This window comes from Taeniopygia guttata, chromosome 20, assembly GCF_048771995.1.
Source record: "Taeniopygia guttata chromosome 20, bTaeGut7.mat, whole genome shotgun sequence".
Lineage (NCBI taxonomy): Eukaryota > Metazoa > Chordata > Aves > Passeriformes > Estrildidae > Taeniopygia > Taeniopygia guttata.
The window spans coordinates 7,952,881-7,976,216 of NC_133045.1; the positions used below are offsets into that span (position 1 = coordinate 7,952,881).

General features: G+C 50.4%; 1 protein-coding gene and 1 long non-coding RNA gene across 2 annotated transcripts; both read right to left on the bottom strand.

Annotated features, from left to right (window-relative positions):
• Positions 1-2,589: 2,589 nt before the first annotated feature.
• LOC100230541 (BPI fold-containing family B member 4) lies at positions 2,590-15,207 on the bottom strand. Its single transcript, XM_032752036.3, has 16 exons — positions 13,565-15,207; positions 12,855-12,984; positions 11,972-12,086; positions 11,431-11,535; positions 11,032-11,187; positions 9,416-9,479; positions 8,991-9,054; positions 8,467-8,558; positions 7,341-7,514; positions 6,662-6,715; positions 5,894-6,061; positions 5,723-5,790; positions 4,619-4,661; positions 4,069-4,132; positions 3,625-3,701; positions 2,590-3,074 (listed from the first exon to the last, which is right to left on the bottom strand). Exons 2-16 carry the CDS (start codon positions 12,964-12,966, stop codon positions 3,051-3,053), a joined length of 1,380 nt encoding a protein of 459 aa, XP_032607927.2. The 5' UTR covers positions 12,967-12,984; positions 13,565-15,207; the 3' UTR covers positions 2,590-3,050.
• Positions 15,208-18,645: 3,438 nt separating this feature from the next.
• LOC140680394 (uncharacterized) lies at positions 18,646-19,546 on the bottom strand. Its single transcript, XR_012051598.1, has 3 exons — positions 19,371-19,546; positions 18,940-19,023; positions 18,646-18,855 (listed from the first exon to the last, which is right to left on the bottom strand). It is a non-coding gene; the product is annotated as an uncharacterized lncRNA (long non-coding RNA).
• Positions 19,547-23,336: the final 3,790 nt, after the last annotated feature.

Here is a 23,336-nt window from a genome sequence, read left to right on the forward strand (position 1 = left end):
GGACCTGACTAATGATGTTAATGTCTGAGGTTGGCCATAGCAGGAACAGCTCCTAGTAAAAACTTCTTGGTAGAGCTGCAGCCATTATTCTTTGACTAATATATGTTAAACCAGTTTCCCAAAAGGAATAAGCTACAGTAGTAAAAAGATGCATTTCTTTGGCAGGGAATATTCAGGCTCCAAGCTTCACTGCACGACTCTGCCTCTCAGGGAGTCTCAGGAGCTGCACCCACAACTGCCAGCCCCACCTGGGAATAGCCATAGGCTTAGAGCTGCCTCATGCTGGGGAATCAGGGTCATCTGCTTCTCCCTCCAGTCACCCCATTTATTGAGACCCCCAGCACAGCCAGGGAAAAGGAATGCTGAAAAAATTGTTGGCGTTAGCCCCTTTGGCAAACACAAAATCCATCACTTTCCTGGGCAGTCCTGCAGGAGGAGCTGCCTGGTGACCCCCAGCTTCCCTCACTGCTGGCACATGGAGCTGCATGCACCAGCCAGTTGTTCAAACCCTGGAGCAGGGGGAACAAACCCCTTCTCCAGCCCCCACAAAACAGCAGAGTAATGAATCTTTTGCCAGGGGCATTGATGGAGCAAGAGCCAGAGAGCTCCAACAAACCCACAAACCACCAGCAGCACAGCCAGGCCCTGGCAACCCCTCCTGCTGCTCACCCAGAAGAAGATTTTCCAGCCTGTCAGGGTTCCAGTGTTAAAGGAACCTTCCTGAACAGGATTATCCCAGCTCTTAAGGGTTCTGGATTGCAGTTTCCTCCTCTGGATATACTCCTGAAGCCACTAGAAATTCAGAGCATTAGATGTACAAACTGCAGAAGTGACAAGTAACACGGAGAAGATGCTGAGAACACTCCTCTGCTGCTTCCCCCTCAGTTCCATGTGATGAACAGCACGATGGAGGCCAGACCCCAAGAGCAAAAGCCTTTTCCAGGGGCACAAGTTGACTTTACCACTCTTCTGTGACCCTGGGCTTGCTGTGCCAGCTCTCCATGCAGCCACAAGCTCTCATCACATGTTCTCACCACACTGTTTCCTTTCTCAAGACAAGCAGAGGCCTGGGGCAGTGCCAGATCACAGAGTCCTCCATAATGTGCCAGAGAAATAAATGCCTCCCAGTAGCACAGAATACACACAGAAGTGATGGCCAAATGGGAATGAAAAGAGGCCCTAAACTTTACTTATGGTCTGGAAGGTGTTTGCTCAGGAACCAGAACAAAACCTTGTATCAACACAGCCTGTTCTGCCACCTGTGGGCAAAAGGGATGGATGGAGACACCAAGTCCCAGCAGTGCAGGAGCCCTGAAGTGGCACAAAGCGGATGCCAGCACAGGTTGCTGGGGAGTTGTCACCCGTCCCATTCTCCAGGTGACAGGGTCACACAGACCCCCAGACCCTGCTCTGCCAGCCCTGAGGGCACACTGGTGTCAGAGAACACGAGCAACAGGATCTGAGCTCTCTGCTCCTGGCTCCTGAGCAGCTTCCAAAGCTCCACAGCGTTCTCTCTTGCTGGCACCTCACTCCACAGGGGTTCAGCTGGCACTGGGGCTGTACCCAGTGCAGCACCTTGTCACCACACAGGAGCAGCACTTCTGCCCAGGGACAGGACAAGGCTTGTGTCACCAGCAGCTGAACAGACTCTGGGGAGCACAGCATCAGCCTGCACCGTGCTGGGAATAAAAAGAGCTGTTTATACTCACCAGGACACCCATCTTCAATGTCAGCATGGGCTTCAACCCACCCAAAGCCTTTCTCCTGGACACCAGCCAGGCCAGCCCATGTGGTGACTGTGTGTGACACCAGGTTTGTGTTTGGCACAGCTCAGGAGAGCACTGGCCAGTTCACACAGAGAGGGACCCCCAATGGGTCCAGCAGCTCCTCTGCCGTGTTCAGTGATTCCTCTGCAGCATCTCACAGCGATGCTGGGAGCTCATGCAGCAGCCACAGGTTTGGCCCCATAGATACAGAGCTGTTCCTACCTTCAGACAGAAATGCAGAGTGGAATACTGCCCCATCCCTCACCTGGTCAGTGCCAGACTGCCACAACCTCTGAGGACACAAGGGGTAAGTAACACACCCATAATAACATCCAATGATGGGAAAAATTGGTGTTGGAGAGGCTATTTAAAACCTGATATTTGTAATTTTTTTAAAACACAGAATGATTTGGGTTTTTTAAAATCCAAAATGCTGGGATTCTTGTCACTGACATGCAGAGAGCAGCAGGCTGTGATGTGAGCCTAAGCAGACACAGCTCTGGCAGGCAGACGGGTGTTCTCCAGGGCTATCAGACCTCTCAGTCCTCTGGTAAGGAAGTTTTCCCTCCAGATTCTATTGGGAAATGCTTCATGACCTTTAGAAATTCGATTTAATTTTGATTTCTGCTTGTGGATTAGCATTTGGTCAGCAGGTTATCAAGCCAAGAGGAGCCACTGAAAGTTCAATTTTTTTCTCAGGAAGTTCAAGTGGGAAGACTTTTCAAAGCCAAACTCCACATATCGATTGTCACAAAAGAAAAAGATCCCAGAGTGGAGGCAGGACAGAAGCTCACCCCGAGAAGCATCAGAAACCAGAACCTCATTCCAAGCACTAAAAAAGAATATTTATTAAAATAGTTACATGAGATGTATTCTGAGCTCCCTCTCAGCGCTTCACACCCTCCTGGACAAGGATGGGGAGATTCACTTCAGAAGCCACATGCAAATTCACTTTTTCATTCTATCAGGAAAAGTTTTACCTCAGAACAAATTTCCCAATTCCACTGCAGCACCACATTCAACTGCTGTGACTGTGACCCCCAAATCACACCAACTTCTCTAAATAAATATTTGTACACAGAGCTGCCAGTCAGGTTAGGCTTACACAGGGGTCAAACTGTACTCACACAAGCCATTTCACTTTAAAGTGTCTTAAATATTATCAAGAATCTTGAATCAAGTTTAGTAAAGAAAAGCAGATAATGCTGGTCCTGGCACTCCATGCTCGCTGCTCTCTTCCTCTCTTTGTCCCCACAGTCCTCTCCATGCCTCAGGCTCTGCAGCTCACACCAGAAACACCATCAGGCCCTGGAGGAGAGCAGGGAGAAACACAAACACATTATCTCCCGTCAGGGGGTGTTGGTTCACAACACACAGCAAAGACAGAACCCTCCTGCAAAAGTCCTCGTGTCCAGTTTGTAATAAGGAGGGCACAGAACTCTTTGGAGGGTGTTGGGGAATCTCCCAGCTACTCCAAGACACCTCCAGGGTGAACAGGGCTGGAACTTGGGGCAATTCAAGACTCTTTGAATGGTGCCACTGGAGAGGGCTTGTCTGAATGCCTGGATCCACATCAGAGCTGCTCCCACTGAGTTCTTCAGAAAGAAAAGAGGGCCTGGACAGGGAACTGGGACTTGCCCCAGTGCCTGAGCACTGCTCGTGATGCAGCTGGGGCCACACCCCGTGTGGGCATCACATCCTCAGGAACATTCCCTGACCTGAGGGAGGTCAGAGACAGCAGCCCTTTCAGTCTTTCAGGAATTGAATTCTACAGCCTTGCACACCCACCCAGCACTGGCAGGGTCCTGTGAACAGCCCTGGAGCCTTACAGGAGGGAACAGCTCATCTGAGCACTCACCGCTTTTATCTGGAAATCCACATTCACTAAGGGAATGCGCAGCACCTTTGGCAGGGGGATCCCGATGCTCAGGGCACCTGCAGGGGACAGACAGGTCCTCACATGCTGAGCCAGCTCACCCCACCACAGAGCTGCTCCAGGGAGGGCCCAGGGAGCAGAGCTTCTCGGGGCCATCACTGTGTGCTTGGCTTTCCTTAGGTTCTCCATCACTGACTGTTGCCAGAACCGATGCTGGGGTGGGATGGTGCAAATATAAGGTTGGACTTTTAACTACATCCTCAAAATTGGGATTTCAGGGTTTTAATGGCTCCAGCACTCCTTGTACATCTTCCAAACACACACACACACACACACACACACACACACACACACACATACACGACCCCTCTTCCCTCCTTGCCCAGAACTCAAAGTGCTCCCAGCATTACAGCCAGGTCACCTTACCATTGATCACAGGCAGGAATGTTTCCACAAGCAAGCTGATGCAGTGGGGCTTCAGAGGGGAGACCTGAATCAAAGAAGGAACAACCATGTGAGCAGCACTGCCTGGCCCATGCCAGCAGCAAGCAGGACCCTTGGGACTGCAAACCACTGTCCACTGACACAGCAAAAGAACAGTCCCTCTTCTCTTTAAAGTGAATCTACTTTTCTTCTTCAATTTGTATTCAGTCCTTCCTTTAGAAAAACTTCTGCCTCGTGATGCTTCTGCTGCAGCTCAATGCGAGCTTTGCCCAAGCAGAGGTGAACAAACAAACAGATTTCAGCTTTACATTTCTTTATTAGAAAAGGCAGACAGGAAAAAGAAACCCCAGCAACAAAGGAATTGCTACAACCTCCACCACAGAGCAGCTAACAGCTCTGACCATCAGCAGGGGTAATCCATCACAGCATCCCACAGTCACTGCCTGCCTCCCTCCCTCCCCAGGAGCCACAGGGCATCATGCCTGGCTGCTCTCCCTGCCCGGTAAAGCCCAGACTAGTGTTAGAGACTTACATTACTGATGCCAACATCAGAAGACTCCAGGGAGAGGGAAGTGCTGCAGGGAAAGGAGAGCAAACAGCAGGTCAGACACAAGGCACCAGCCAGAGCTCACAGACAGACCCCAGCCACCTCCAAGCACACTCAGCCCCTGGGCAGAGAGACCCACAAAGGGACACCTGCATTGTGACATGAAAAACAGGGGCTGGCACTTGCAAGAGAGAAAAGAAAATAGGAAAATAAAAGCTTAACCTAATTTAAATTTGCTTGTCAATGATGCAGCACTGCAGCAGGGCACACACAGCTCCTGGCTGCGCCTTCCCTCTCCCTCCCTCCACTTTCATGAAGGAGACAGCTCCTGGCCAACTGAGAGCAGAGCTTCTGGAACCCTGTGGGAGGGGGAGCTGGAAATGGATGATCTTTAAGATCCCTTCCAACCCAAACCACTCTGTGATTCTATGTAAAAGCACACAGTCTGGTGAATTTGCTACAGCTCCTCATCTATCACTGCAATCACACAACTATCCATACCTAAAATGGATGCTTTATTTCCACTTTCAATTTCTCTTTTCTACTTCTATTGAATCTTGTTATACCCTTGTCTATTGAATTAAAAGCCTTTTGACGCATTTCTATTCCCTATATCGCTGCATACAAGCTATGCCAATTTTGCTTCTAAATCCAGCTCTTTGACAAGCTAAATGGCCCCAAATCCTCAAACCTCCCGCTATAAGGAATGCTCTCCAATCTTTAATCATACCTTGACTGGCATTAATGACAGCACTTTCCTTTACTGCTTTATCATTCATGTCCAATATCAGGGATTTCGAACCACTGCCCAGGATCAAAGTCAAGCTGACAGTCTTACAATTATTCAGGTTACCTCATTCCTCCTTGTTATAAAACTGACACACTTTTCCTCCAGCCTCTTAAAACTTTCCGACTGCTGCAATCCTTCCTGAACTACCCCATTTACCTTATGCCATCAGTCAGGTATGAAATTCTCACATTCAGATGAAATGTCTGGTTTACAGACACAGAAAACATTTCAAGTCAGGAGCCCCAGAGCTCACATTGCAGCACAGAGAATGTCCCCACCTGTATGAGGGGACAGCTCACCTGCCCAAGGCCAGCTGCAGCACCAGCCTGCCCCCAACAATCGACACACGGACATTCAGAGCCAGGTCCTGCAAGCAGAGAGGGAGAGCTCAGCACACAGAAACATCCCCATGCCAGCCACCACCCACCCACCCCACTGCACCCCTCGGGGGCAGCTCCAGCCACACTTACAGCCCTCAGCAGCAGGAAGTTGAGGATGGATCCGTCTAAGCGGTTACTGAACAGCTGAATCAGGACCGAAAGCTTGACACTGGCTTTGTTTTCTTCCAAGAGGATGAGTGGGTTTCCTCTCAACACCAGTTTGATGCTCAGAGGACTGGTCCCACTGCAGGCAGAGCACTGTGGGAATTGGGGACGCATGGAGGTGGCTGCTGGCACCCCACACACCAGCCAGGCAGGGGACTGGCAGTCCTCAGGCAGACTCTCACAGCCCCATAGCTCCACAGGGCCTCCCCAAGGTCACACACACCCTGGACAAGCCAAATTTACAGAGCAAATAGGCCTGGCAGCACAGTTCAGCTCTCCATGCTGAGGGCAGAAGGGATGAGGAAGGCAAGGTGGACACAGAGCGGGCTGTGGGTGTCAGAGGGTGCCCAAGAAATGGGATATACCAGACAAGGTATATATACCAGACAGGAGACATTTATCAGCTTTCTATGTCAATGGCTACAGGCTGAGAGAAGGCTTTCCCCTCTTCAGGGAGCAGGAGAAGGCTGGAACAGACAATGGCACACAGGAGAGCAGGTACTGGGCAGGGCTGTGCAGAGCCCCAGCCCCTTCTCCCACCCCCATCAGCTGGCCAGGCAGCAGACAGGCTCTCTTGCTGGTGCAAGAGGAGGGGAGCAGAAAACTGGGGACCTTTGGCAGAGGCATGATGACAAATCCAGGTGTATCCTGGAGATCTTTACACAAACCCTTGTGCCAGAACAAGTTCCTCACCCCAGCAGGAGCGATGGTCCACACGGCTTCGCGCAGGCGGCTGGCACCAGAGAACTGTGGGAACAGAAGCACCAGCAGCCCCCATGAGCCCTCCAGCTGATTCCAACAACACCCATCCTGCCAGGGCCACCCCATCACACGGCACCCTGAGCCCCCCACTCTCTCCAATGTTCCCCAGCAGTCTGGGTGACTCCTGGTAGTTGTTAAGGTGACAGCACCCAACCGTGGAAGGTGATGTCCCCCAGAGGCTTTCAACACCTGCCAGTGTGTGGACCCCCAACATTTCCCATTGGAAGTCGAGATCAGAGGCATGGGAAGTGCAAACAGCCTGGGAATGGCACTGCAGATGTGCAATGTCTTTTCTCCACAGCGCTTTGCAGACTCCTTGAAAGGCTCAGAGCCTGCAGGAGTCCATGGCATGACCAGCACACAGCTGCTCTCAGCTGGTGTCCCTAGGGGGGTCCTTAGAGAGAAGAGCACAGCTGGGCAGTGCAGGTGCTCTTACAGCTCTCTGAGGAGGGCAGGAGGGAGGCAGTGCTGGGGTCGAGCCTCTGGCACACGCACCATGCACACACCCAGGGACACCAGGCACAAAGAGCCCTCCAGGAGCAGACCCGAGGCCAGGCTGACGCCTGTCCCTTGTCACTCCAGCATGAAACACAAGCCCTGCTGCGCTCACAACATCTGGCGTGCAGGGGAAGGTCTGCGGCGGCAGCTGGAGCAGGAGGGACAGGACTGCGTTGAGGAAGCTCTGCCGCATCACCAAGAGCAGGAGCCGGTCCATCAGAGGAGGCAAAGCAGAGGGAGATGAGTCGTGGGGGATGGTGCTGCCTCCCACCTGCTTCACCACGCCCTGCAAAGAGAGGTGACACAGATATCAGCCCTCAAAGGCTCGAGGCATGTTGAGATCTCACAGGAGTGCAGGGCTGTGCCAGCTGAGCATCCTCCCTCCTCTCCTCGGAGCTTCTGGAAAGCAGCTCCTGCTGTTTCATAGATGGCAGGAGCTGATAAAGGTGAGCCTGAGGTGCTATTAGCTAATAACACACTCTGTCCAAATCACAGATCACTGCTTCACCTCATCCCTCAGGCCTCACTCCAAATGCCAAGGGGTGACAGTGCTGCCCGGTGATCCCAGACCTGCCCCCAGCTCCACAGACACCCACACTGACACCGACTTTTTGCTAAGGAGACTGAATCTGACCATCCGGGGGGCTTGGGGGGCAAAAGCTCCTCCCAATGAAGTCATTGCACCAAAGCCAGTGCAGCAGCATGGGTTTCACAGGCTGCAGCATCTGCTATCAGCCCCTGCTCCTCTTTAGTGCTCACGTCCCATTTGCTTCTCTCCAGCTGCTGGCCTTTTTTAAGCTCTCCTGTTAGCAAGTAGTTTGCTTTTTGCTGTTCCCCACACCCATAGTGGGACAGAAGTAAAAAATACATCTATTTACTATTCACCCATTGCAGAGACTGAACAGCAAAAGCAAAAAGTACCAACACCAGGTCTGCAGGAAAAGGGAGATGAGGAAAACTGCTCATCCCATGAGAAGGAGAACTGCTCATCCCAGCAGTTACAGACACAGCCTCAGGCAGACTCGGGGTAGGTTGGCACAGAGTGCAAGAATAAAAGCACACACAATCGCTTAGTGGTGGTTTGGATAAAGATCTAAGCACTTAGGAGCTGCATTTCCAGGACAAATCATCAGCCCAGTTCCTCGTGGGATTCTACAGCTTCCTTGGGATGAGGTGAGCACACTGAAAGGCAATGCACAGCCACCCTCCCAGGCTCCTGCTGCCCAGCATTAACTTACATCTAAATCCAGCCCAAGGAACTTGCCGGAGGTGTAGGGGATGCTGGCCAGCTGGTAGTGGATTGTTCCTGCTGTGCCGACCGGGATCACCGCTACACACAGGAAAAGGATCGTTACAGCGCCAGGAATCAGCAGCAGCACAGCCCCCCTGGCCCCAGGGGCCACCAGCCCCCACTCCCACAAACAGGTCCAAGCATTCAGGGCTGAGGGGTGCCTGCTGCTACTCCAAAAGGCCAGAACATCCCCAAATTGAGCTTGGTGGGATCTGCCTTTAGGATGTAGCACCAAAAGAGCATCAAAGACAATAAGAAAAATCCTAAAGTGATGCATAAAAATGGAATAAGGAGGGCCTAGGTGGGATAAGTTCATTGGAATGCTGGTGTTTGAATTCCAGGCTCAACAACAGCCCTGCAGAAGAGCTGGACTTCTGTTGATGCACTGAGGGGCTTGATGTGGGAAATAGTTCTTGTTCCCGCTGTGGGAAACACGGGGAAGCCGTGCCTCACCCTCCACAAGCAACTCACCATTGAGAGTGCTCAGGAGATGGATGTTCACAAGGTTCATCACGATATCGACCACAGGACAGAGCTGCAACACCAAGCAGAAATTGAACTGCTCAACCCTCCTCACACCGTCACCCACAGCCTGCCCAGAGTCCCTCTGGCAGGGAAAAAGTTGCATGGCAATAGACACAGCTGGGATGCAGTGAAAGACTTGGGGCAGTGGAGCATCCCTGGAGCTGTGGGACCACGCTGAAGGGGAATTTTATGTTCTGGGGAACATCTGAGGCATCCCCCTCCAGGCAGTAGCCCTGTGGACACCCCAGCCCCATGGCAGTGATGTGGGAGAGCAGCACAGACTGACAGTGCATCTTGCTGTGTAAGATAACACAGTTTTTCCCAGTATTTCTGTGTTTCAGCTGTGAAAGGAGGACAATCCTCAGCCGTACCAAAGCAGGCAGAGTCGCTGTCAGCTGGCGAAGCACCAGCTCATTCACTGACAGGGTGAGTAAGCTGGAAAAGAAAGGGAAAAAACTCCAAATCAGCACAAACAAAGCTCCAGGACAGGAGACAAAAAGATCTCCAGCCTTCATTTTACATTCTCCTATGCCCTCAGTCATCCCTTCAGGGCCAGTGCTGCAACCGATGCTCACCAGAGCAGGGGCTGGAGATAAAAAAGAGCCACTGAGGGGAGAATTTGACTCATTGCTGAGAATCACAGACTCATTAAGGTTGGAAAAGACATCTAAAAGTCCAACCATCAGCTCTGCACCACCACCATGTTCCCCACTAAACCACGTCCTCAAGTGCCATAGCCACATTTTTTTAAGCATTTCCAGGGGTGGTGTCTCTACCACTTCCCTGAGCAGCCTGTTCCAATGCTTGACAACCCCTTCTCTGAAGAAAATATTCCTTCAGCTCTCAGGGAGCTTTCACTGCATGAAAGGAGTGAGCCTCTCACAGTCTAACCTTGTGCTTGGTATCTCCCTCGGGTATTTAAATCAGTGCTGTAGTTAAGGGAAGAGGGAGCTGTTAGGAAATATCTTCATGTTAGTTACTGGGAACAAACAATTTGCATCTGGAATAACAAGAGGGGAAATCTGCTGTGTGACATTTCAACACTGCTGCTGAACAACTCACTCAGGACCTGTGACGCCTGCAGCAGCACAGAGGCAGTTTTGTCTGATAATCAATATATTTCTGGACTGTTGAGTTGGCAAGACACAGACAGCAGGAATTAATGGCACACCTGTTATTTATGCCCAAATTCTGCCTACAAATGGATCTGAGGAGCTGCCATGAAGTAATTTGTGTACATCTACACTTCCCTTGCCCCTCTAGGAGTTCACTTCCTGCAAACCATCACTTTAATCCTGCTAAAAATTAAACCATGACCCCCCAGAGCAGGTGAGTCGTGTTGCTCTGTTCACTCACACTGCATTTTTCAAAGCAGCTGCTGCACTGATTGAAATACAATGCATAATGCAAAAATTAATTAGGAGAATTTTGATGAACCTGAAAAGTGAGTAATTCAAAAGCAATAGAAGAAAATATTTCCCACGATCAATTTACTGCTGCTTTCATTAATACATGAAGTCAGCAAATCTTTGCTGTCAAGAATTTAATAAGACTGAGCAAGAGATGAGACATTTGCATGGAATTGCACACAACCACAGCAGTCAGAGGGAAACTCCACATGCCAGGCATTCTCCAGGGACAGCAGCCAAAGGAAGAGTACAAAACCAGGGAAAGTAATGGTGCTGTTTTCCTGGAATTCTCCCAGCCCTATTACTCCTACTCTTTGGAGATCAATTCTCTAGCTAAATCCAGAGAAAGTGTGTTGGGAAAGGTACCAAACCTCATGCTTCAGACCTTAAAATCTCCACAGGCAAACAGGGCAAATTAACCCTCATTCCACTGATGCAGTTGGCGTTGGCAATGGGGAAGAAATTCCATCCCCAAGGCCTGGCTCTGTATCACTGAGCACTGTCTGTGTCCTGGCAGACTGTCCATATCAATAAAGAGGAGAGGATTGCACATAAAACATAAATCCAGGGGCACTTACCCAGAAAGGACCTTGATCTTTATGGCCCCAAGAATGCAGAGGCAGTCTTCAGTGACAACCTGGAATGTGCCAGATTCAAAATTCGTGCATTTAATGTTTGCAGTAATGTTCACCTCCACTAAGATATCAATGAGTTCTGAAAGCAGGCCAACCAAGCTGCAAAAAAAGCAAATGGGATTATTCCATCTCTCAGCCTCTACACACAGAAACTCACCAAAGCCAGGAGAAACAGACTTCTCCATGTCCTGCAGACTATTACCAATGCCACAGGTCATCTTTTAGTGTCTGTTTTGCTCTGTGACTTTATTATAGATAAGAAACACTTCAAAATCCCTAAGAGATGTAAAATATGTCAGGGTAGGGGTTTCCCTCAGCATCCATCCTGAATCCCCCACTCACCAGTTGCCTCTGAGCTGCAGCTTTGCCCCGATGGTCAGCTGGACCCCGATCCCTGGCAGCAGCACCACCGACAGCCTGGGCACCCGGACCTTGATGAGGTGCAGGCTGTGAACAACAGCAAAGGCTGGCACGGATTAAAAACACCTTCCAGCAGGAGCAGCTGCACCCAGGGAGAACCCACAGCACCCACAGCACCCCAGCCAGTTCCAGCTGGAGGTACAAGGGTAAGAGACAGCTGACTACAAGAAGGCAGCCTAGAACCAGACTGGGGTGGAAGCTGACTTTGGAGAGCTGTCTGCTGTCCCTTTTCCCTCTCTCAGTGCTGCCAGGCATTAACAGCACACCAGAGCTGTCAGTCTGCATCCACAACCTGCAGTGTCCCTTGCCACCCACACTGCGACCCCACAGACAAAATTATGGGGTCAGGATTTCAGTACCACAATAAAACAAGGATAACAGCCCAGGCCAACCATGCCAGGGGCAGCTCAGCTCGTCTTGCTCAGAACTGATGCTGAAGGTGGACTCCCAGTGAAGCACTTACTCCGTGATGCTGGTGGGAGAGTTCAGCTGACCCCCTTCACCCATGATGTTGGGAACCACAAGACCCTGCAGGTGCTGGTGGATGAGCCCATTATGAATTATGGCATCTGAAAGAACTGGAAAACAGCTGTATGTGAGGACCAGCATGGGCAGCAGTGACTTCTCCCCACTCAGGCAGATCCATCCTGGCACAGCAAAGCCACCCCGCTCCCCAAAACCCCTCATGAAGACATCAGCTGTCTCCATGCAGTCAAATAACACAGGGATGGTATTTTACAACCTTGGTGCAATAAACCAAAGCTGCCCTTGGTGAAGTAAACAGGAGGGGCAACAGTAGAAAGCATCCCAGACTCCAATTTAAACATCACAGCTTGGTTGTGCACTGCCAGGAACACCGGTGACCGCACTCAGAGGCTGGGCTTCCACTCACAACTCATTTCCCCTTTGTCAAAGGGATTTTCATTTGTTGATTTTTGCCTGTTTATTTTGCTTTTGGCTTTTGGAGTTTTGTAGCAGAAACAACTTGAAACAAGCCTGAACACTGCAAATATTATTATGTCTGCTACTTCACAGCGGCTGTTTGTCAAATATCAGCTGCTCCAATATGGAAATGAGAAACTGAGAAAAACAGAGGAAATAACCCAGATCTAGCTCTGAAATTCTGTGTGGCTGCTTGGAGCTGAAACATGCCCCAGTTCTGAAGCAGAGATTTCCCTGACCCATGAATCTGGTGATGGCTCTCAGGGGCTCTGAGCAAAGTCTGCAGCCCTGAGGAACTATGAAATAAAGATGACGGGGAGTAAAACCCAGGAAGTTTTACTCCCCATCAGAGTCCCACAGAGCTTTCAAAGCAAACACAGCTTTGGGGTGTTTTTTGTAGTTACCATTCTGCACTGCCTGCGGGCTGACAGCACAGGACAGGCCAGACAAGACCTCCTGCGAGGGCGAGAGGAGGCCGCAGAAAAAGATGATTCCAAAAAGCTTCAAAACCATCATCTCCAGAAGATTCCCCTGCTGGCAAGGGAGACATCAGAGGGGACAGTGAGGGAAAAAAACTCTCAGAAGTGACCTCAGTGTCTTTATGAGTACAGAAGTCAAGAAAGGAATCCCTCCTTTACTCTTTATCCAGATCAAAGGAGACTGTTCAAGCCCAGAGCAACAGGACCTTCTTCATGTCCACACACATGGACAGGCTCCTCGTGTGGGTTAATAAAAGCCCTTTCCTCATCCCTTCTGCCTGGCCCAAAATGTTCACACAAAAGAAGCCAAACTTGATGTTTAAGCTATTTCTGTATCCCTGTGATACAGTTACAGGTGTTTTGGTGAGGGGCTTTGCCAAGGGAAGCATCTGAGGATTATCTGTGTCCCTTCTACTTTTCAAAAGCACAAAACTAAAGCACAAGTGATAAAAATAAGCCAGCTAGAAGATATAACTTAATAATTAGTAGCATAAATTTAATTATGACCTAGCAGACACAGGGGGGTGATAAGGAGCTTGGTGCCCAGCACAATCTCCAACCAAAGCAGTCAAGCACTTCCAGAGTGAGGACCCTGCCACCCTGCCACCACACAACCAGCACACAGAGGATGTTACCTGACTCAGCTGCAGCCAGCTGGGATGGGCTCTTGGCTCCTCTCAGGCTCCTCTGGACTCCTCGAGACTCTGTGATGTCCCTTTTTTCCCCACAGCTGAGATGGAAGAAGTGGCCCTTATATAAAATCTGCAGCCAAGCAGACACGCCTTTTCCACTCAGCCTCCCTGGCCCATGAGCAGCCATCCCTTTGCTCCTGCTCCTTGCAAGCAACACCCAGCTGCCACCTCTCTTGATTTATACAAGGCAATGTCACTGCTGACTTGACCTCTGTGGCCTCCAGATCACTCAGATGCTGCTTTTTCCCCCACCCCCAATCTATCTTAAACAGGATGCCCTGCAGTGGTGGCTCCAGTGGGGATCCCTGTGCTTTGAGGAAAACAAGCTTTTTAGGAAATAGTGAGAGTTACTGAAGCATCCTGGCAGAAGGCTGATGGGGCTGCCTGTGCAGGGAGGCAGCACACAGAGCACAGGAATATGGGTTCCAGGAGACTTAGAGTAGGAAAAGATCTACTTTTGCCCATCCCTGACGAGGTGTGAGATTTTAAAGACTCATTCCTGTTTCAAATGGTGTCCTAGGAAAATATTTTCTTAACAAAAAGCAATGCTGAGAGTTGTAGAGATCTGATAAAGGTGGGCACTTAGATTGATTTCAGATAGATCTGTAACATGCCACGTGAAAAATGAAGTTGTATTGAAATGCACAAAGCCAGCGATTAGCACAGTTTTGAATAAGCAACACTTACAGTAGATGAACACCAGTAGCAGCAACATGGATTTCAAAGGAAAGTCTCATCCTGCAGGAATGAGGCTCTCACCCCGCAGCAGATGCCTTGGCTGGGCTTAGCAGAAGTTTCCATTGTGCAGGGCCCCGAGAAGATCTTATCTGGGCACTTGGTTTGAGTCTGGTCACCTGCGTTCAACTGGGATGGACGTGGGGGGAAACTGGGCAGCAAAGGGCTGCTGAGAGAGCTGGGGAGCTGGAGAGGGGCTGGTGTGCTCAGCCTCACGGAACAGGGAGCAGCAGAGATGCAATCACTCTCCACAAACATGGGAGAGGAGAAGGAGAGGACAGAGAGAGGAGAGGTGCCTGGGCTCAGGGACAAGTTTGGCACAGGATCAAACAAAGCTGATACATTCAGGTTGGAGTTAGGAGAAAGTTGCTACCACGACAGTGAGTTTAAGGCTACTTGTCCCCTGGGAATACAGAGAAATATACTCAGGATTCTCTTCAATACTCCACGAGGTGTGTTCTTGCAGTAGCAGCAAAGTGCTTGCACCGAGTCCCTCAGCATGTGCTGCCCTGGGCTTGGGCTCAATGGAGCAAACTTTTCCTTGTCACAGAAACTTGTTTTATTTAACACTCAACCAGCACTGCATTTGGTGTGCTGGTGACAGCCTCGGCCCAAAACCAGGGCATGAACTGGATGGTCTTAACAGGCAGCCTACGCATGCTGCTCCTTTCTTGTCCCCTCTCAAAGGTCCAAAGCAGCAGGCTGAGCAGGCACCACGAGCACACCCAGAGTGAAGTGTCCATGAGCCTGCTCCAGCTGTGTGCAGGAATATCCCTGCTGGCAAAAGGCAGCTGCTGAGCAGGGAGCAGTGTGGATTTCCAGCTGCTTTCAGTGTCCCTGTGTGTGCAATAAGCACCTGAATCACTGTGTATGTGATATCACAATGTACAGATGCTCAGCAGAGCCAGGCACTCCCGTCGGGTCCTCTCGCTGTTCCAGGAGAACCGTGTCCATACACACACCCTGCACCACAGCTGAACAGCAGCACTGACAGCAGCTGTGAGGAACACGGCCCTTTTTACACTCCCTGTCTATATTTCTTTTTGCTCTGTGACTTTTTCCTCCTCAGTCACATCCCTTGTCTCCCCTCTCATGCGCCCATATTTCATCCTCTCCTTGCAGCAGTGATTTAGATATCACTTACCAGGAGGCTGGATTCAGTCCTGCAGTGACAAGAGAAGATATATTAAAATAAAGCATTGCAAGAAATTGTAGAAGAGGTTGTCTCAACACAACTGCTGGAAAGCAGAAGGGCTCAAGGAAAGGTCAACACCCACAGAGAAGAAATGCTCCAGAGCAGCCTCTGGCATCCTGCACTGCCCCAGGCTTGCAGTTCTGCAAGAAGGCAGGTTAAAAAGCAACAGCATCTTTAGAAGAGTAATATTACAGTAATTAAATATAATAATTTATTAAATATTATTAAATTAACTGATTTTTTCTCTAATATTCAGAACCATGGAAGCCTAGGGAAAACTTAGTAGAATTGCACCATGCAGGTGCAAATTAAAATGCTGAGCAATGCTGAAGATGAAATAAAATCAGAATTTTTGCACTACATTTTAATGAGAGATGGTGGTTTTGAGATATTTCAGAGGTTTGCAGGTTACAGGAGCACAACTTTCTTTCACTGCTATGTGACAAACAAAATATAAAAATTAAAACTAAAAAGAGTAACCTCAGAATGCTAAAATTCTTTAATGGGCAAATAGTAACTCTTTGTTTAGAGTATACATACACTGAAGCCTCCCTCTTGAGTTGAACATCCTAAATCTGGTGGTAGGACTTGCAGCCTGTGATGGAGCTGCTTTGTACAGATGTTCAGCCTCTTCCCTCTCAGGGACACCTCCTAGGAGCCCGTGACTGCTTCCAAATGGATGCTGTGAACATTAATGAACTGCTCAGCCCAGATGTCGATGGAAGTAACTCCCTGATGCCAACAAGAAGGCAGCAGCTCAAGGGGAAGGAGAAAGCACTTGGGGGAGGAAAATAACACAGCAAACTGCTGTGCTGGAACAGAAACTGGGAAAGGGCGAGGGGGAACAAATTAAGTTTTAAGTGCTGACTGCAGCTGGTGTGGACTTGCAGCCTGGTCTCTGAAAAGCTGAAGTTCAGGTGATGAATTGTTTCCCCACCCAGTATTTTACTGGGGAATATGGCAACATACCAGATCTGCCCTGGGAGGGGGTTGGGCACCTCAGCCAGGGGCAGCTCAGTCCAGAGCCTGGAAAACAGGCACATGGAAAAGTGGCACTCACTGCTCTGATTCTTCTGCCTCACTACGAGCTGGCTTGTTCCGGGGAGATTTTTTTTTTCCACTCCTGTTAATGAAATTGCTCAGGGAAGTGGAAGGAAGGAACTGTCTCTGAGCTCCCCAGTGCAGTATAAAACGCTGAATTCAGCACCAGAAACACGGCATTAGTGCAGCACTGTCTCTATAGAGTCACCTGTGTTCTGGTTGATTTGGGATGGATTAATCTTCCCAGAGCCAGGCTCCAAAACTAATTTCAAGCAATAGGATTTGCCAAAGCATAAACTAGAGTCTTTTAGAAAGGACCTGGAAGGTTTTAGTAAGAAGTGAAGGACCCAAGCCCTCCTCAACTTTTGGGACTCGACTTGAGCCCAGGATTGACAGAAACCCACAATCCCCAGGGCCAGATTTACAGCTGGTTTAGCAGCTCCCATTGTCAGCAGCCCAGGAGGGCAGAGCAGCTTAATTAATACCCATCAGTCCTGCAGCACAGGCAGCCTTGCCAAGCTCAGGCTGACCCGGGGCTGCTGCTTGGCGCACAAAGGCCGGGCCCGTGGCAGGGCGTGCGTGGGCAGACGTCAGAACCCCCCTTTCCTGCTGTACCCCTGTCTGATCACTCAGCCCTGCAGTTTCCTACACGGGCAACTTGAGAAGCAGGAACATAATCTCAGGCAAGGGCCACACAGAGAGCCCAGGCAGGGGAAACAGGGAGAAGGACACAGAGGCAGGGCAGCAGCTCCCAGCGCTGCTGTCAGGAGGAGGCAGAGCAGCAGCATTGATTTCTGGAAGCATCCGCAATGCTGAGCATAAACAGCAAAGCCCAGTAAAATCACTGCCATGAGATAAGCACAAATCGATGTCTCCAGGAATGTTATAGACAGGAAATTTTCTTCTTCTGAGACGCCAGCAGAAGCAGAAGGAGCATAATGTTATCAGCCCCCAAAAAGTGACAAACTTCATCAGGCAGATGCAGCACAGTGAGATAGAAAAGAAATGCACAGAAAAGCATCACTCGCTGGATACTTTGCAGTGCAAAAATGGAGCCACTTCTGCAGATGGGTGTTCAGACCCTGCCCAGAGCTCCCCAACACAACACTGACAGCAGCACAGGCTGGAGGGCTCACAGGGACACCCAGGGAAGCCCAGGCAGCCTTGCAAATCCCTTCCCAGCTGCTTTGGGCAGGCACTGGCTTCACCAAGTTTTGCAATATTTTATCAGTATCTGTCACTGCAAAGACCAAAGCACAGCCAAAGTGCTGCCCTGAGCACCTTTCTGGGTGGGTGGTTTGCATCTGGACTTTCAGGTTTGGCCCATTTTAGGTTTCCCTGGGGTATCATTTCTCAGCTGGCCCCACACAAGGCACACTTGGTGAGCAGAAGAGGTTGTGACCTTCCTGAAGGACTGCCAGGAGCTGGCAGTGATGGACCACAGGGCACACACCAGCTGTCTGCCCTGTGTTTGGAGTGCATGGCCAGAGCCATCCCTGGTTTCTGCTGTAGCTGACCTACACCAGCATCTCTCCATCTCTCCCTCCCTCCCTCCCTGCTGCTGCCCAGCACAGCCACGGTAGCCTGAGTTCTTCAGTGGTGCAATGTGCACCTCAAAGTCAATTCCAGTTCTGTGTTTTAAGCAAATGAATCCTTCTCCTGCTCTCTTCCCATCACTTCCAATCACTCACACTGCGAGTGCTGTGAACGCCTCAATTCCTCCTCACTCTTCATTCTTCCAATTTATTTTTTTGCCTTCCTCTCAGGCTGGAAAATGGATTTCTGTCCATTTTGTTGTCTCAGAAAGTGTTGGCACTGTGGTGCCAGCAAAGACTTTTTAAATAAAGACAGCTAATTCTATGTGACTGAAGGATAGTGACACAGACTCAAAGTCATGTTTCTGTCTTGCCTGAGGTTTGGGGAAGCCTTGCTTTACAAAAAGAAAAGCAGTATTGAGTGAAATTGTCCTTGATAGTCTCCATTAATCCCTGGGAAGAATTAGCAGCAGCTTTATATTACATTCATACATCTTCTAGAAGCAAAGATTTCAGGCTTTCTGTCTTATTCACAGCTTTTAATAGAGACTTGACATGGTCTCTTTGGACACATCATCAGCAGAGGTGGCAGAATTAGTACCCTGCTTTGTCCAGATGCTCCTCGGGGGATAAATTACAGCCCTGCAGGCAGGCAGGGTTCAGAGTCAGCGTTATGGAAATAAATGCTTATATCCAGGAAGACACCAACTGCTCTAAAGAAATTGCAGCTGAAACCAGAGAGCGAGTTCATGTTAAACAAACCTTGCTGATGAGTTAATTAGCCTGACGAGCACGGATGAGGTGTAACTCACCCAGGTGCTATTCCCTTCCACCAGTTTGGTGATGCTGTGTCGATTCTGTCTTGGGGCAGAAACATCAAAACAACCGATGTGATTCTGAAAGGAGGAGACAAAAAGGCATTAAAGGACAAAGAGGCATTAAAATCCCGAGCAGGCTGGAGGGCAAAGAACAGGGTCACACCACACAGGTAGGCGGCTGTCCTGCCTCTGACCCCGAGGGGAATCAGCGTCCCAGTTCCCACCTACAGCTGGTTCTGATATTTGTGAGCACCCATCCGTGTCCTGTGCACCGGGGAGATGCCGCATATCTCACACATCCTCCCTGGGTGCCCGTGTTCCACACGAACAGCCATTCCAATGCCAAGGGTGGGCGAGGACCGCGGCTCCCGCAGAGGGAAAGCAGAGACGGGAGCGAGGAGCAGCCGCACGGGCCCAGAGCTAACCTGGGGACAGGCCTGGAGGGTTTATAGTGAAATACACCCACGTAGCGCAGAGGAGCAGCAGGGAGAGGCCGCGGAGCCTCCGGAGCAGGGGGAGCGACGCGGACCCGCAGCGCGGGGCTGGAATCGCGGGACTCGAACCCGCGGCCCCGGAGCTCGGGGCGGCTCCCTTGGGCTGTACCGCCCCCTGCTGGCGGCGAGCGGCCCCGCGGGGCAGGGCCCGGCAGGGGAACCCGGCAGGGAACCCCGGCAGGGGAACATCGGCAGGGACCTCGGCAGGGACCTCAACAGGGACCCCCAGCAGGGACCCCCGGCAGGGACTCCCCGGCAGGGACCCCCCGGCAGGGAACCCCGGCAGGGACCCCCGGCAGGGAACCCCGGCAGGGACCCCCAGGTAGGGAACCCCGCAGGGAACCCCGGCAGCGACCCCCGGGAGGGACCCCCAGGTAGGGAACCCCGCAGGAACCCCGGCAGGGACCCCTAGGTAGGGAACCCAGCAGGGACCCCCGGCAGCGACCCCGGCCACCCCGGTGACCAGGGAAGGGGGCACAGGGCAGTGCAGGTGGCAGGGAGGTGTTGGTGGCACGCTGGGGTTTTGGAGCTGGAAGGGAAAATGCACTGGTTGGGAAGGTTCCACAGAAGGTTCATGGAGCGGATAAAGCTCCTTAAAGCAACTGCCCGTGTGGGCAGATCGATTCCTGTCCACCAAACGCAATAAAGACAAAACAGAGAGAGACCATTTCATTCCCCTTGCACTAAAAGAGCTATTTGATATCGACCTGACACATGGCAAGGAGTGCAATACCTCTGAGCATGGACACAACCCAGGGGCTTGGGGCACATGCCAGGGCCAGATAATTCACATTACAGCATCACAGACACACACTCGGAGTGATAGGAACAGACATTGTCGCAGGTCCTGTTCCTTAAAAGAGGGAACTTTTAGACCAGAGATAAGGAGGAAGATTTTTTACAACGAGGTTGGTGAGACATTGGCACAGCTTGGCCAGAGGAGCCGTGGCTGCCCCATCCCTGGAGGTGCTCAAGGTCCGGTTGGAGCAACCTGGTGTAGTGGAAGATGTCCCTGCCCATGGCAGAGGGGCTGGACTAGATGACTTTGGAAGGTCCCTTTCAACCCAAACCGTTCTATGATTCTAAGTTACAAAAACAACATGGCTCAAGGATGATTTCATTCACACAGTAAAAGCAAAACTTTGATAGCACAGATTGATCTGTTAACGACAGCAGAGCTCCTCACGTGCACAAAGGGACACACTCATTGGCACAGCCATGCCAAAGGCCCCGGCCACCCCCCATTCTGTGGGAAAGAACCATGTGCCCCTCACCTGCACAGCAGCAAGGAAGGTATCATGGTTCAAAACCCACTGCAATATTAATTAAAACCTAAATAAGCTTCCACAATTGCTTCTGGCATCCCATCACTGAGCAAGAAATCACCTTTGTAAACATTTGGGGGCACAGGTGCTTACAACAGGAATCTGTCTGTGAAATCACCACGTGCTCTGCCAAGATGTTTCAGCTGGATCACCCTGATACCCAAACACTGAATCTCACCTTGCAGCCCTCCAAACTGTCTTCAAAATGAAGAACGGGATTTTTCACAGCATCACCAGAATCTGGTAATTTCCAACAGCCTCTCCTGACTGCAGATGCTCAGACTGTAAATAATCACTACACGTTTTTGCTGCCACTGATATTTTCTTGCCCGAGGCAGCCACTCGCTGTCCTGCCTCGGAGATAAGGCTGGGGAGCTTCACAGGGTTTGGGCGCTTTGAGTGGAATCTTCTCAACATCAAAGTCCCAGTAGGGTTTTTAGTGAGGCTTTAGAACCCAGTTAAGGATTTTTAATGTGCCATACAGCACCCAGCATCAAAGGGACACCGTCTGCAGGGGCCTGCTGTTAAAGTCACCAATAGCATGGAAATACAGCTGAACTAAACAGCTCCATAACTACTATTCCGAGCAACTTTTATGTATGGGAGAGGAGCACTCTGGAGGTTTACGTGGAGCAGAGAGTCTGAATAAAAAACCTGACTCCCCAGCTGGCCATGTGAAATTAGTCAGGTGGAAATGGGGAGCTGGGAATCTTTGAGCTTGTGCCATGCAGCTCAGTATAAATATTCTTATTGAATTATGACACTTTGCAGGCCCCACACACGGAATCAAGGTCACTGGCAGCAGCTGGCAGGAGAGCTCTGCTCCTTCAGCTTTGCTATTTCAGGATGCAGTTGTTTTTTCTCTTCCAGCAGAAGTTATTGTAAGCAGGGTCTAGCTGGGCTGTCAGAGGAGGGGTGTGCTCAACATGGCCATGGGCAGCAGGAGAGTGTCTGCACATGAAATATGCTGCATGTGAAACGCTGGTAACACAAGCACCCTGCAAATCCTTCCCTCCTGTTGCCCATTCCTTCCCAGGAACCACGAGCATCCTGTCACTCACTCAGAATTCCCCACAGGGCCCTCCAGAGCTGCTGGTGAAGAGGCTCAGGAGGAAAGCCCAGGACTCAGTGGTGGTGCTGCTGCCTTGACCAAGTGTCAGCGACAGCGAGGGCAGCACTGCACCTCCATCCCAGTGAAGGGCACGGGTTTAGCAGCCAAACACAGCTCACACACAGGAATCCAGCCCTGCTCCTGCGCTGTGAGCTGGAACACTCTCAGAAACACAAGCTGTTTTTCTGGGAGCTGGAGCAAATACACGTTTTCCACCAGTTGCCTCTATTTTTCAGAGAGTTAAGTAAGACAAGCAAGGGCAAAGCAACACCCAGTGGCACAGCAGGATCCAAGGCTTCTCTCTGCAGCATTCCACACCAAACAAAGGTGAAACACCTGCTGCCTCACCCAGGTGAGTGGGCATTAGGGACATAACAGAGCAAACACCACGGCAGTGGCTGTTTGTCCCGCTGCAATACAGTGGCAATTTCAGAACCACAAGATTCTCACTTTTGGTTTTTGCCAAGCCCTGATGCAAGGAGAAGATAAGGCATCTTGAGACTTTTTTATTAATTGTTAAAATAACAGCCTCCAGCATCTTTTCAGACCAGTAGGAACCATCCCTACAGATGTCACAGCCCCATTACTGAGCATGACACTGACTGTCTTTGTGCAGAGCATCAGGTCTGAATTCAGAGGCTCTGGACAGCCTCTCCCCAGCCCTCCTGCTTGGCCAGCAGCAGATATCTGCTGTGCACCACGGCTGGGCGGTTGCAGGGCTCCCAGCTGCCACACAGCTGAGAGAATCAAACTAATATTATTAAGTTAACGCCAGCCCTGGGTGCCTCCACCAGCGATCAAAGCCACCTTCGCCTTCACCGACACGCAGTGACTTGTAAAAGGCTGAGCTGAAACAGTATTTCACGGCTTGAATTGCTTCAAATCCCCCAGGAACAAGTGTCAGGGCTTTCAATAGCTATAGTGCTAATAATAAAACAGGGACCTCTTCCAGTATCACAGCACAAACAGTAGTTATTTCTCTCTCAAAGCTTTGATTCCTAAAACCTTTCTTACATTCAGCTTGACATCAAAACACCCATCTCATTCACTCAGGCTGTCACAGGAGAGTTGTGTGCTGCTATTAGAAATAGCCCTGAGGTGAATTAAGAACAGTCTGTAATGATGTTCCACTACAGCAACTTTATTTCTACCAAACCAAATAAATGAGCAATATTTTATCTGATGCGCCTTGGCTCAGCAGAGAACGGCAGCTGCTCCTCTTATGATTTATTGAATGGATGTTTTCTAAATAGCCAAAGCTGGTCTCTGAAGCCAGCCACCAAATCTCCCATTCCTAATAGCCCAGCAGAGATAGGAGAGGGACGTTCAAGTTCTCGATAGTGGCAAGTTTGGACGTGTACTCTTTTATTTGCAATTTTCCCCCTATAAACAAATGCACAAACAAGAAGTTGTATTTAAATATATATATATAAACATTGATGCTAAACTGATGCTAAACAG

Bases quoted from the DNA above. Each gene is read 5' to 3' on its own strand.
- LOC100230541 (XM_032752036.3), bottom strand. From the start codon at position 12,966: ATGATGGTTTTGAAGCTTTTTGGAATCATCTTTTTCTGCGGCCTCCTC. The intron at 5,791-5,893 runs GTAAGTGTGGCT...CTCTGCTTGCAG, and splicing joins ACTTCCTGCTGCTGAGGGCT to GACCTGGCTCTGAATGTCCG. The intron at 4,662-5,722 runs GTGAGCTGTCCC...CTTTCCCTGCAG, and splicing joins CTGCAGCTGGCCTTGGGCAG to CACTTCCCTCTCCCTGGAGT.